This window comes from Rhinoraja longicauda, chromosome 1 (genome assembly GCF_053455715.1).
Source record: "Rhinoraja longicauda isolate Sanriku21f chromosome 1, sRhiLon1.1, whole genome shotgun sequence".
Taxonomy (NCBI): Eukaryota; Metazoa; Chordata; class Chondrichthyes; order Rajiformes; family Arhynchobatidae; genus Rhinoraja; species Rhinoraja longicauda.
The window spans coordinates 80591099-80604784 of NC_135953.1; the positions used below are offsets into that span (position 1 = coordinate 80591099).

A 13686-nucleotide genomic window follows, 5' to 3' on the forward strand; every position below is an offset into this window, starting at 1 on the left:
TGAAGGGTGGATGGTATATGTAAACATGAAATAGTAGAAGAGATAACGAAGCTTTGTTTACACTTCCTGTGAAGTTACAGTAGACCTCCTGCACCCCCTCCGCTAGTGGCATAGAAACGTTACTGTATACGGGGGGCTTATGATTGGCTCGGAGAGGGGATGGTGGCGCGGGCCGCCTAAAAGGTGAGATAGAATAATGTCAAGATGCCTTTGTATTGTGTTTCACTTATATTGACCATCTGTTGTTGAATAAGATTAACATAACCAAAAAGTATGTTATGACTAATGAAATGATTGGTACCCATGTAGTTGATAGATACTACTCTATGAAAATATTCTAACAAAAAACAAAAGTTGTTTACTACACAGTATAACTGTCAGCTAATCCTGCTGTGAAGTCAGAGAACTGGTGGGCAGTTTACTGCCGCCATCTCTCCATATCATGCAATATAATCTCGAAGTAAATCTGTGAAGTCTCCGCTTTTCATTTTCCATTCATTTCCCTCTAAATTAATTTCATCCACAGCTGTTTAGAACTAAAATGACAGAAATTGTTTCACTCCAGAGGGTGGCAAGTCTTTGGATTTCTCCATCATGCATGGTGTGGAGCCTCAGTCATCAAGAGAAATATTCTTACAAAATAGAAGTCCATTTTAAATCTATGCTAACGCATAGAGCAGTTCTATTCCCTAATTATTTTCCCAGTAATTTATTCTACCCCCAGTCTAATCAACTATACCCAGATTCCGCCACACAGTATCTCTGGGTCTGTAAATCAGATACATTCATGTTTTGCAGTACATGGGCAGTTCGAGGACTTATGTTAGTGTCAACAGCTTAACATCAAGGATTTCAATTAATATTCTGGCGGATCCTTCCAATTATGCAGCTACAATGCTATGAGCTGAATGTTTCTTTCTGCATAGGCTTTACCGTTGACATGGGAAGTGTTGGTTTTATATCTTTCTGACATTTTAAAGACTTGCTATATAAAAAGGAAACAAATTGTATCTTGCCAATCATTCCATCGCAATCTTCCCTCCGTAAATTGTAGATGTCCCTCAAAACTTTCAAAAATAATTGTTACAGAATTAATTTATGCATTTTTATTATAACAATTGAGCTCACAAAAAATTACAGTCATTTAACCCATACAGTTAATCATATAGCAAACATTTATATAATTAATCAAAATGAAGTGACTTTCAAAGTGATTTTGTTACTACATATTTACACTCTGTAGCGACCTTCATTCAAGGGATAACATGAAACTGATCTCGAAGGGAATGCACTGCAGGGGGAGAAGGATGTAGGAGAAAAGTTCAAGTGAAACTTCCAGATGCTCCGCTGACATGTATAAGCTTCACGTTTGCTTTAGTGGAGCTGGGATATTTGCAGATGCTTGTTCAAGGTAGGCTAAAGGTCCTTGGGTGAGATCTGCTGATTTTTTAGGCTGTGCGTTGATATCTTCCAGGACTTGTTGCCAGTGTCGCAGCTTGCTGAGATGCTTTTGGATCAAGGCTTCCTTTCTCTGTAGTTCATTTTTTAATTCGGAAACATCCTAAAAAGATATTTCAAAAACACTATTACAAGAAATATTTTAATGATTAAGTCTTGAAGGGGTAAAATATTAGGAATTTATAAATAACAAAAGATACATCAAGGGAAAACATTTCAATAAAGTCATGTGGCAGTGCAAAGCATTGAAACTGATTGGTTCCCTGTCAACATTACATCAGTTAGTAATTATAGCCATTTAAACTGTAGTCAATTGTTTATTGTTGTCTTTATGCTTAAAAAACAACTTTGAGTTTGGCAATTCTACAGAGAGGGTCTCCAAAGGAATGTCTGTTTCTCCTCATAGAGCCATGGAGTGATGCAGTGTAGAAACAGGCCCTTTGGCCTGATTTCCCCACACTGGCCACACTAGTCCCACCTGCCTGCTCTTGGTCCATATCCCTCCAAATCTGTCCTATCCATGTACCAGTCTGTTTCTCAAAACGTTGGGATAGTCCCAGCCTCAACTACCTCCTCTGGCAGCATGTTCCATACACCCACCACTCTTTGTGTGAAAAGGTAATCCCTCAGATTCCTATTAAATCTTTTCCCCTTCACCTTGAACCTATGTCCCCGGTCCTTGATTCCCCTACTCTGGGCAAGAGATTCTGTGCATCTACCCGATCTATTCCTCTTGTGATTTTATACACCTCTATAAAATCACCCCTCATCCTCCTGCGCTCCATGGCATAGAGACCCAGCAGACTCAACCTCTTCCTATAGCTCAGACCCTCAAGTCCTGGCAACATCCTCGTAAATCTTCTCTAAACACTTTCAAGCTTGATAATTTATTTCCTATAACACGGTGCCCAGAACTGAACACAATATTCTAAATGCAGTCTCACCAACGTCTTATACAACTGCAACATGACTCCCAACAAACTCAATACTCTGACTGATGAAGGCCAATGTGCCAAAAGCCTTTTTGACCACCTTATCTACCTGAGACTCGACCTACAAGGAACATTGCACCTGCACTCCTAGATCTCTCTGCTCTACAACACTCCCCAGATGCCGACCATTCACTGTGTAGGTCCTGCCCTTGTTAGACATCCCAAAATGCAACACCTCACATTTCTCTCTATTAAAGTCCATCAACCATTCCTCAGCCCACCTGGCCAATCGATCAAGATCCTGCTGCAATCTTTCACAACCATCTTCACTATCTGCAAACCCACCCACTTTTGCATCATCAGTAAACTTGCTAATCTTGCCCTGTATGTTATCATCCAATCATTGATGTAGATGACAAACAATAACGGGCCCAGCACCGAAACCTGAGGCACTCCACTAATCACAGGCCTCCAGTCCGAGAAGCAACCTTCCACCATCACCCTCTGCTTCCTTCCATGAAGCCAATTTGCTATCCATTCAGCTATCTCTCCTTGAATCCCATGCGAACTAACCTTCCAGAGCAGCCTATCATGTGGAACTTTGTCAAATGCCTTATTGAAACCCATGTGCACAACATCTACAGCTGTGCCCTCATCGACCTTTTTGGTCATGTCTTCAAAAAACTCAATCAGATTTGTGAGACACGACCTCCCATGTACAAAACCATGTTGACTATCCCTAATCAGCCCTTGTCCATCCAAATACCTGTATAACCTATACCTCAGAATACTCTCCAGTAACGTTCCAATTACAGATTTTAAGCTCACCAGCCTATAGTTCCAGGCATTTTCCTTGCAGTCCTTCCTGCAGCACAAACATTTGCCACCCTCCAGTCTTCCAGAACCTCTCCTGTATTTAAGGACGACTTGTAAATGTCTGCCAGGGCTCCCGCAATTTCCTCTCTAGTTTCCCCACAATATCCTCCGATATATATGATCAGGCCCTGGAGATTTTGAATTAAAAAACCTCCATATTAACCAGCTTCAACCTCCAAACGGCTTAGTTCACAAGTCACAACAAACATTTGCCACAGTTTTTCTGTTCACTTAATTCGTTAACTTCACTTTGTGCTGACTGATCACTTGCACCTTTCTCTAATTTTAAAATCAGTTTCCCCAATACATGTCAGGCAGCTGACTTCAAATAAGGGACAGTGAATGCAGGTTCAGTCATTGCTCTTCCTGTATGCCTGGTCTTACCATTATTCTACAGTGAGGACTTTGAAGTAAATTGTAACGTCGTTGATATTAATTATATTTATTTCCCAGCCTTTGTAGCAACACAGCAGGAAGTTTTCATTCCCTCCAAAACAGGCTTAGAAACATTAAAGCCAATTGTAACACATTGCAATTGTGAAAGTTGCCGGTTACCAGATACAACTGCCTCGACAGCAAGCTGTTAAACCCAGCTGTATTTACTTGTACCAAGTATTCACAGGATTCCATGTATACCTTCAGGTAATAAAACCATAAACAATTAAATAAGCTCTCTACCTCTTTTATGACTTGTTCAGGTTTTTGTACAGCAAGCTGCAGTCTCTTCTGAAGGAAAAAACACTCAGTTTGCCTGGCGACATCCAAAAACTTTTGGATGCATAGCTCCACACCTATGACATAATAAATGAACATATTTATGGGTAAAAATAATGTTATTTGGAAGCATGAAACAACATCGACACTGTGACCGCTGAACTGTTAAATTAAGAAAGAAAGGAGAGCAAGAGTCAGTTTATACAAGAAATTCAATTAAAGAATATTCCAGTGATAATACTGGAAGAGAAGCTTTATTGTTTCATAATGAGAAGGCCTTGAAGGAACAAACTGATTTAAATTTTGGAATTATCTATGATAATCCTTGCCTGTGGTTTCATAGTCAAACAGTCAAGTGGCTGGTGCATAAAGTGGTTGGGCAGATAATTTAGAATGATTATGGGCTAATCACCAACAAAATCTAATTTAGAACTGTATTGTTTGAATTACCTAACTAAAACTTTTCCTTGAGTGCTGTGATTGTGTGTGCCTAACTATTATATGCATCTTGCATCCAATGTTGCAGATACTTATTTTAATAAATTATAACAAAGAACATCTAGTGAGTGCAAAGAAAATTAATATCAGTAAACATGACGCACAGCTTCCTAGCTGCAGGCAGAGATTCCAAAGAGACTTAAAAATTACTTACATTGAGATAACAGAAAATTAAGTTATTTAAAAGGATAAAAATCACATTCAAATCATTAGGGTGCAATTAAAATCCATTGAAGGCAACCCAGCATTTAGTCCTTTGCAACGAAGTCCAAACACCTTTGGAAACACTTCAGAATAGTTTACTGTCTAATACCTGGAATGGTAGGTTGTCTTATGAGGAAAGGTTATGCTTCTAAAGTTGGAGTTTGGAAGTGAAAGTGTTTTGATTCAAACATGATCCGAAGAAGTGTTTACAGGGTGAATGCGAGAGGATATTTCCTTTTGTTGGAGAATCCAGAAAATCAAGGTACTGTTTAAAAATAAAATGTTATCACTTAGAACAACTAAGAACCGAGTGTAATGCACCCCCCCCCCCCCCCCCGCCCGCCCGCCACCTCAGAAGGTTGAGAGTATTTTGAGCTCTTCTTCCACTGCTCTTTTAGGAAGAGAGTCATTAAGGGAGAGACACATTGCTGAGTAAAGGGGCGAAAGGTTACCACATACAGACAGAAATGCAGAGTAGAGGTTACATCAGATCAGTGTGATATTATTAAATAGCGAAGCAGGCTTGAGGGGATAAGTCGTCTACTCCTCCTATTTGTATTTCTATGATTCCAGGCAGTAAGCCATGTCCAGGCTTTAATCAAGAGCTCTGGTGTGTTACAGATTCAATTTAATGCTGCATTTCAGGTTCACATACAAGGCACTGCCTCAGCACAGAATTTGCACCTCGTATCATTTTTCTTATTAAATGTATTTTTCTGAAGTTTCCCACCTGTTCGAATCTCTTCTTGATCCGTACCATTCACATAGTCTTGGCTGACCAGTGATGCAAAGCATGCCTACAAGAAATTCACAGTTAATGCTTACAATTTTCCAAAATAAATTAACAGAAACAATCTAGCACAATAGCACTTTTCTATCAGATCAAAACCCAAGTAGGATTCAAATTCAGGGATGCTGTGGCAAGCTAGTAACAAAATATGCCAAGTAAATATTTGTGAGGTTGATATTTTTTATGAGGTAAATTGAACATGTTAATGAAATAGAGTTAATTAAATAGACATTCAGAGCAGCCAGCAAACACAAGAATAGTAAAATCTTGTGGAAAGAGTAGATGAAAACTATTCCATAAAAGAGTTTCTAATACAATGTGAATTTGAAAATCGCTTTAAATGTGTGTCCTCTGCCAGCTGACACCTCCACATTACCCTTCAAAACATTCCTCCCCACATTTAATCCTCAAACCACCTGCAGGAACTTCTGAGTCACTCCTCAACACCAAATATCCAGCACCTTTCATCGGCACCATTCCTCCTCACACTCCTGCCGCTGAGACTATTCTTTATTTGACCCCCATCTCTTCTGGAAGAATTGCCCCAGTAATCCCCAATCCCTCCCTGGGCATTTTCTCCCATCCATTCACCAATACTCAACCTAGGCACCCAACTCCCCAAACCGCTTCCCTCACAATAGTTATACACATCCCTCCTCCCAACACAAACACTTCATCAATTTCACCACTAATTTCCATCCTGCTCTTAAATTTACTTGGACCATCTCCAGCATCTCCCTACCGTTTCTGGATCTCACCATCTCCATCACAGGAGACAGACTTGTGACCGACATCTACTCAATAGTCAATAGTCATTTATTTGTCACATGCACATAAATGTGGAGTGAAATGAAAAATTACCCGCAGTTCAACAATAATACCAATAAGAATAATCAATAAAAATGCAATAACACATACAATCATAAACTAACACCAAACAAAAGAAACATCCATCACAGTGGGTCTCCTCCAGTCCCCTCCTCACTGTGATGGAAGGCCAGAATGTATTTTCTCTTTCCCTGCTGTCTTCTCCCGCGGTCAGGCTGTTGAAGTTGCCACGTCGGGGCTCCCGACATTGAAACCCCGCCGGGCAGAGAAAATCCCGCGGCCTATTTCAGGCCGCGCCGGACGGTGAAAGGTCCGCGGCGGGCCGACCCAAGCCCCGCGATTCGGGGCGGGCGAAGATGCTGCCGCTGCCAGAGCTCCCGATGTCGGCCCCTACAAACCTACTGACTCACATAGCTATCTCAACAACACTTCTTCCCACCCTGTTTTCTGTAAAAACTCTATCCTCATACTCCCAATTCCTCCGTCTACGCCGCATCTGCGCCCAGGGTGGGTGTTCCATAGAAGGACATCGGAGATGTCCTCATTCTTTAGGAAACGGGGGTTCCCCTCTTCCATTATAGATGAGGCTCAATATCCCGTAGCTCTGCTCTTGCTCCCCCTCCCCTTGTTCGTAACAAGGACAGAGTCCCCCTTGTCCACACCTTCCACCCCATCAGCCGTCGCATACAACATATTATCCTCCAACATTTCCACCACCTCCAACGGGATCCCACTACTGGCCACATCTTCCCATCTACACCCCTTTCTGCTTTCCGCAGAGACCGTTCCCTCCGAAACTCCCTGGTCCACTCGTCCCTTCTAACCCAAACCACCCCCTCCCCAGGTACTTTCCCCTGCAACCGCAGGAGATGCAACACCTGTCCCTTTACCTCCCCCCTCGACTCCATCCAAGGACAGTCTTTCCAGGTGAGGCAGACGTTCACCTGCACCTCCTCCAACCTCATCTACTGTATCCGCTGTTCCAGGTGTCAACTTCTCTACATCGCCGAGACCAGGCACAGGCTTGGCGATCATTTCGCTGAACAACTCCACTCAGTCCGTCTTAACCAACCTGATTTCCCGGTGCCTCAGCACTTCAACTCCCGCTCCTCCATTGCCTGAGTGAGGCCCAGCGCAAATTGGAGGAACAGCACCCCATATTTCACTTGGGTAGTTTACACTCCAGCAGTATGACCACTGACCTCTAACTTCAGATAGTCCCTGCTTTCCCTCTCTATCTTCTCCCCCTTCCCAGTTTTCCCACCAGTCTTCCTGTCTCTGACTTCATCCTATCTTTGTCCTGCCCCGTCCCCTGACATCTGTCTAAAGAAGGGTGTCAACCCGAAAAGTCACCCATTCCTTCTCTCCAGAGATGCTGCCTGACCCGCTGAGTTACTCCAGCATTTTGTGTCTAGCTTTGATTTAAACCGGCATCTGCAGTTTTCCTTCCTACACTAACACGTCTCTCCCTCAAATCCATACCATTGGCATCTTTCCTCCTCCTGATCTGTTTCCTTGCAGACTCTTTCCCCACCCATTGCTCACGGTCACTCATCACCACCCATGTACCCATCCATTCCTCATGTCCACCCAGCATCGACCTTTCCCCCATCGATCACCCACCACAATCATCTGTGCACCCATCACTACCCGTGCACTCACCCTTGCATCCACCCATCACTCACAGACACCCATCACCTGTACACCCTCATTCATTCACAGGCACCACCACTACCTTGCACCCATCCATCACTCACAAGCACCTATCACCACCGCCCGTGCACCCATGCATCATTCACAGGGACCCAGCACTACCCGTGCACCCATCACCACTAACCTGCACCCATCCAACACTCACAGGCACCCACTGCTAACCATTCACCCATCACCACTACCCTGCACCCAACACTCACAGGCACCCACCACTACCCATGCACCCATCACCACTACCTGCACCCTCACCACTACTCTGCACCCAACACTCACAGGCACCCACCACTACCCATGCACCCATCACACCTACCCTGCACCAATCACCATTACCCTACACCCAACATTCACAGGCACCCACCACTACTCATGCACCTTCATTCATTCACGGTAACCACCACTACCCGGGCTGCCTCCACCACCAAGCACTTATCCATCACTCACAAGCCCCCACCACCCCCCACCCCCGTAGACTTAGCTGTCATTCCCGGACACCCATCACCACCACCCTTGCACCATCCACCTCCTCACACGGAGACCCTCCTCCTCACACGGAGACCCTCCTCCTCACACGGGACCCACCTCCCCACACGGGGACCCTCCTCCCCCCACGGGGACCCTCCTCCTCACACGGGACCCACCTCCTCACACGGGGACCCTCCTCCCCCCACGGGGACCCTCCTCCCCCCACGGGGACCCTCCTCCCTCCACGGGGACCCACCTCTCCACACGGGGACCCTCCTCCCCCCACGGGGACCCACCTCCCCACACGGGGACCCACCTCCCTCCACGGGGACCCACCTCCCCACACGGGGACCCTCCTCCCTCCACGGGGACCCACCTCCCCACACGGGGACCCTCCTCCCTCCACGGGGACCCACCTCCCCACACGGGGACCCTCCTCCTCACACGGGGACCCTCCTCCCTCCACGGGGACCCTCCTCCCCCCACGGGGACCCACCTCCCCACACGGGGACCCACCTCCCTCCACGGGGACCCACCTCCCCACACGGGGACCCTCCTCCCCACACGGGGACCCACCTCCCTCCACCCCCCACGGGGACCCTCCTCCCTCCACGGGGACCCTCCTCCCCCCACGGGGACCCACCTCCCCACACGGGGACCCACCTCCCCACACGGGGACCCACCTCCCCCCACGGGGACCCACCTCCCCACACGGGGACCCTCCTCCCCCCACGGGGACCCACCTCCCCACACGGGGACCCACCTCCCTCCACGGGGACCCTCCTCCCTCCACGGGGACCCTCCTCCCTCCACGGGGACCCACCTCCCTCCACGGGGACCCACCTCCCTCCACGGGGACCCACCTCCCCACACGGGGACCCTCCTCCCCCCACGGGGACCCTCCTCCCTCCACGGGGACCCTCCTCCTCACACGGGGACCCTCCTCCCCCCACGGGGACCCTCCACTACCCGCACGGGGACCCTCCTCCCCCCACGGGGACCCACCTCCCCGCACGGGGACCCTCCTCCCCCCACGGGGACCCACCTCCCCACACGGGGACCCTCCTCCCTCCACGGGGACCCTCCACTACCCGCACGGGGACCCTCCTCCCCCCACGGGGACCCACCTCCCCACACGGGGACCCTCCACTACCCGCGGCCCCTCCATCACTCACAGGGACCACCTTCCCTCACTCTGCTCTGCCCCAAACCACGACCCCGGCGCCGTCTCTCCGCGCCACCGTTACCTCAAAGGAAGCCTCCAGTTCGTCCACAAGGGTGCTGGGAGGCCGTACCGACACCACGGCGGGAGCAGGAGCAGCGGCGCCGGGCGCGGGCCCGGGACCGGGGGGAGGCGGAGGCGGCGGCGGCGGGTTGGGGTTTTGCGGCGGATGCGAGAACATCCCCGACAGCGAGGCGGCCATCTTGCGGGCGTCGGTGCGCATGCGCCGCAGCTGCTGCAGTCCCGAGTGAAAGACAAAGAGCTGGTCGGGGTTGCAGCATCTGTGCAGGGAATGGACATGCAGGAGGAGGACGAGGAGGAACCATCCTCCTGCCTGCCTGCCTGCCCTACACATAGTGCAAGCGCCTGTGGTTCCAGGGAAAGAAAAACACGGACAAACCATTGCATACATATCTCACCATACCCATTGATTCTTCATAGGTATCACAAAATGCTGGAGTAACTCAGCAGGTCAGGCAGCATCTCGGAGAGAAGGAATGGGCGTCGTTGCGGGTCGACTGATTCAGAAGGGTCTCGACCCGAAACGTCACCCATTCCCTCTCTCCTAGATGCTGCCTGACCTGCTGAGTTACTCCAGCATTTTGTGATACCTTCGATTTGTACCAGCATCTGCAGTTATTTTCCTACACACATTGATTCTTCATGCTCAGGATGTGGGTGTTACTGCGCCAATCCTTAATGAGCCATCCCTCCGTATTGAAGGTGCATCTACAAAAACTGCTCTGCTTGAAGTTCTTGAACTTTAAGATAGCAAGAAAGTGAACATGGTGGTATTCGGATGCATCTGCTGCCTCCTTCTAAATGGAATAGCTTCTCGTTGAGACTGTTGTTGAAATAGCCTGAGAAAGATGCCTCATGGTGTTTTATACATGTGCACTGACAGCGTACTGGTAATGTTTACCAGTCGGTCAGAGTGCCAAACAAACAGGTTGCTTTGAGTTTCTTGGTTGCTCATGAAAATCCAATAATTGGAAAGTATTCATACTCCTGCTTTGTGCAACACCTTCGGGTAGTAACAAAGAATCAATCAACATAGAATGGCCAATTGTCCGCCTGTTCGTGAATGGTCCAGGTAATTTACTGGTCAACAACCACCTCGAGATGTTAGTTTGGAGGAGTTGTATGTAATTGCGCGTTTGAATTTTAGGGAGAATCCCGCTTTTACTTTGAGATAATCATGCCTTATACTTTGTTGTCTTCGTGTCATATGAAGCACATGGCTAAATGTTATTCAGATCATGTCCCATTCAAGAAAATTGCTTGATCAAATGCTGCATAAAATGGTTTAAATTGGCAAACGTAAATAGGCAGCAACTTCATGGTGCACGTTTTAACTGCTTACAGTTTAGTGTTTCTAGTTCTTTCACCGTTTATTTTAATAATGGTAATATTCAACTTCACAAAACAGTGGTGGTGGGGGCTATTTTTTCTCAAGTCAAAATATGTCAGGTTTATTTTATCTGTCATATTTCATTCAAATATTTCTCAATACACTGAAACTCAGTGGAAGTAATTAATTACCTACCTTTTTCAGTACCTTGACTTTTCTGGCTTTTTTCCATCCCATCCTTGATTAAAAGGAATCATCCTTCCGATGAAAATATAATCCGTTTTTATTGCAGTGATTTAGGTTATGTTAATCATTTTGTGGCGCCACATATGCAGTCATTCCACGTATCTTCGGGAAGAATTACACACGAAGTATTGTAAGAAAACAAGCCCTCGGTATTTGCTGTCATTTTGTGGAATCAAACCATAAAATGGCTTTGAGTTTGCCTGCAGATAAACAAAAACTCTTCTTCAAGGTAACTTGGTGAACATAGGATTGTCCAAAATATCTAGAGCCCCTAAATCTGTTATTAAAACAGAATATTTTTCATTTTCACTTAATTCTATTATTATAAATGGCTATAACTACTGGAAATAATTTTGTAAATCTATTACCATATCGGGCAGCATTATTTTCACATGATGCTGTCCATTATTGCAATAATTTACAAAATTTCCAGTATTGTTATTTATAGCTGTTTATAATAAAGGTGAAACGAAAATGAGAAATATGTTGTTTTATTAACATAGGTGCTCTTGGTATTGGACATGAAGATGATTTTCCACTATGGCTTTACTGCGAGAAGACAGTTAACATTTCAGGTTGAGGGCCCTTTACAGTATTGGGCTCACAATGAAGATGAAAATCCTGAGATGTATATGTGACATATAAAATGGTGTAAATCAACAGAATGATTCATAAATCATCTCACAATGTAGTCTTAAACGTAGGAATGCAAAAAAAAAAATAGTAGGCAACTGGTCCCACTACTCTGCCCTACCATTCAAGATGATCACTTTTGAATTGCCCCAGGCCTCAATGCCTTTTCTGTGCTAGCTGCACACAGCCTTCAATCCCTTGATGACAATTTATCTGCTTCTTCTTTCAATATCACCAGTGATCTAACCTCCATAATCCTCTGGAGTAGAAAATCCTATGAGTTCACAATCCTCTGCATGAAGAAATTGCTATACACAATATTTAAATTAACATCTCCTTATCTTGTCCCTTCATTTGACATTCTTCAACTCATGGGAACATCTCAACATGTGCGGTTAGGATCTTGCACTCAATCTTCTAAATTCCAAAGAATATAGATACAATTTTTGACAATCTGTAATGATAGGACAACTCTTTAATCCCAAGAATTAACCTTGTGGACTGCACCAATGTTACCATGTCCTTCCTTAAAGGACCAAACTACGCACACTGCTCCAAGTGCACCCTTAAAAACACCCTGTACAATTATAAGTTTTCTATATCTAAACTCAAATTAGTTTGCAATAAAACCATAATGCCACTTAACTTCCTCTTTGCTGTAGTTCGATTTATGCACAAATTCAAATATTTTTCAAAATGCGAAGATGCTATGTACTGCACATTTTTCAAATATTTATATACATCTTGGGATTAAAAACTTAGTCCTGCTGTACATTGTGATATGGTATTTACCTCTCCTAATTTTCTCTTCCACTTTATCCAGGATATCATTTTATTTTTGATCAGTCTCAATCCCCAGACTTTGTGGGCAGTAAGCTGCAAACCTGACCTCAACCCCTGCCCTCCCAGCTGCTGGGTGCTGCAATGCCAGGAACCTGGTGACAATCCTGCAATGAGTTACCTCACGGCTTGGTATGGAGGGTCTGCCTATGAGGCTGCATAGCTCTCCCAGGTGAAAGATATTTCAATGGTAAGTTCAACAACAGTTGTTGGCTGTTGAGCACATTATTACACAGAAATCTCTGGCCTGAGGGAAGCTGTGCCATTAAACAGAGAGGGGGAGATACAGCATCTTCCACTACATTCAACAAGTGATGAGGGAATTAGTAGGGTCAGGTGGTCATTCAGCTCAGAGAGCAGGCACTATCAGTTCCCAGCAAAAGCCTGCACTCACCATGCCAGTCAGGGGTGCAGCCCTGCGTCTCTCATTTCAAGTGGCTGAACAGCCACTTACCTATCACTGCCCAAAACCCAACCTTCCACACCAAGCCATGAGATAACATAACATAACAAAACTTTATTGTCATTCGGTATAAATACCGAACAAAATTTCAGCAGTCACAAGACACAGCAAAAAAGAAAAGAACACAGGACACACGACCCCAACACAAACATCCATCACAGTGGCTCCAAACACCCCCTCACTGTGATGGAGGCAACAAAACTTCCCCTCTCATCCCCCCGCACCCACGGACAGGCAGCTCGACCCCTACCGAGGCAACCGACACGCACAGCCCCCGCAAGAGGATGGAAGGCCCCGCGGCCGAGCCGCGCCGGGCACCGAAACGTCCCGCGGCCGAGCCGCGCTGGCGATGTTAAGTCCAGCGGCCGAGCCGCACCGGGCACCAAAACGTCCCGCGGCCGCACCGGGCGATGTTAAGTCCAGCGGCCGAGCCGCACCGGGCACCGAAACGTCCCG

General features: G+C 46.3%; 1 protein-coding gene across 1 annotated transcript; it reads right to left on the reverse strand.

The window, feature by feature from the left end:
- Positions 1 to 1091: 1091 nt before the first annotated feature.
- med28 (mediator complex subunit 28) lies at positions 1092 to 9911 on the reverse strand. Its single transcript, XM_078410923.1, has 4 exons — positions 9723 to 9911; positions 5413 to 5479; positions 3945 to 4057; positions 1092 to 1561 (listed from the first exon to the last, which is right to left on the reverse strand). Exons 1-4 carry the CDS (start codon positions 9897 to 9899, stop codon positions 1364 to 1366), a joined length of 555 nt encoding a protein of 184 aa, XP_078267049.1. The 5' UTR covers positions 9900 to 9911; the 3' UTR covers positions 1092 to 1363.
- Positions 9912 to 13686: the final 3775 nt, after the last annotated feature.

Excerpts from the sequence above, each read along its gene's own strand:
- med28 (XM_078410923.1), bottom strand. The coding sequence starts at position 9,899 with ATGGCCGCCTCGCTGTCGGGGATGTTCTCGCATCCGCCGCAAAACCCC. Across the intron at positions 5,480-9,722 it reads AACTGGAGGCTTCCTTTGAG|GCATGCTTTGCATCACTGGT; the intron begins GTAACGGTGGCG and ends AATTTCTTGTAG. Across the intron at positions 1,562-3,944 it reads CTGAACAAGTCATAAAAGAG|GATGTTTCCGAATTAAAAAA; the intron begins GTAGAGAGCTTA and ends ATATCTTTTTAG.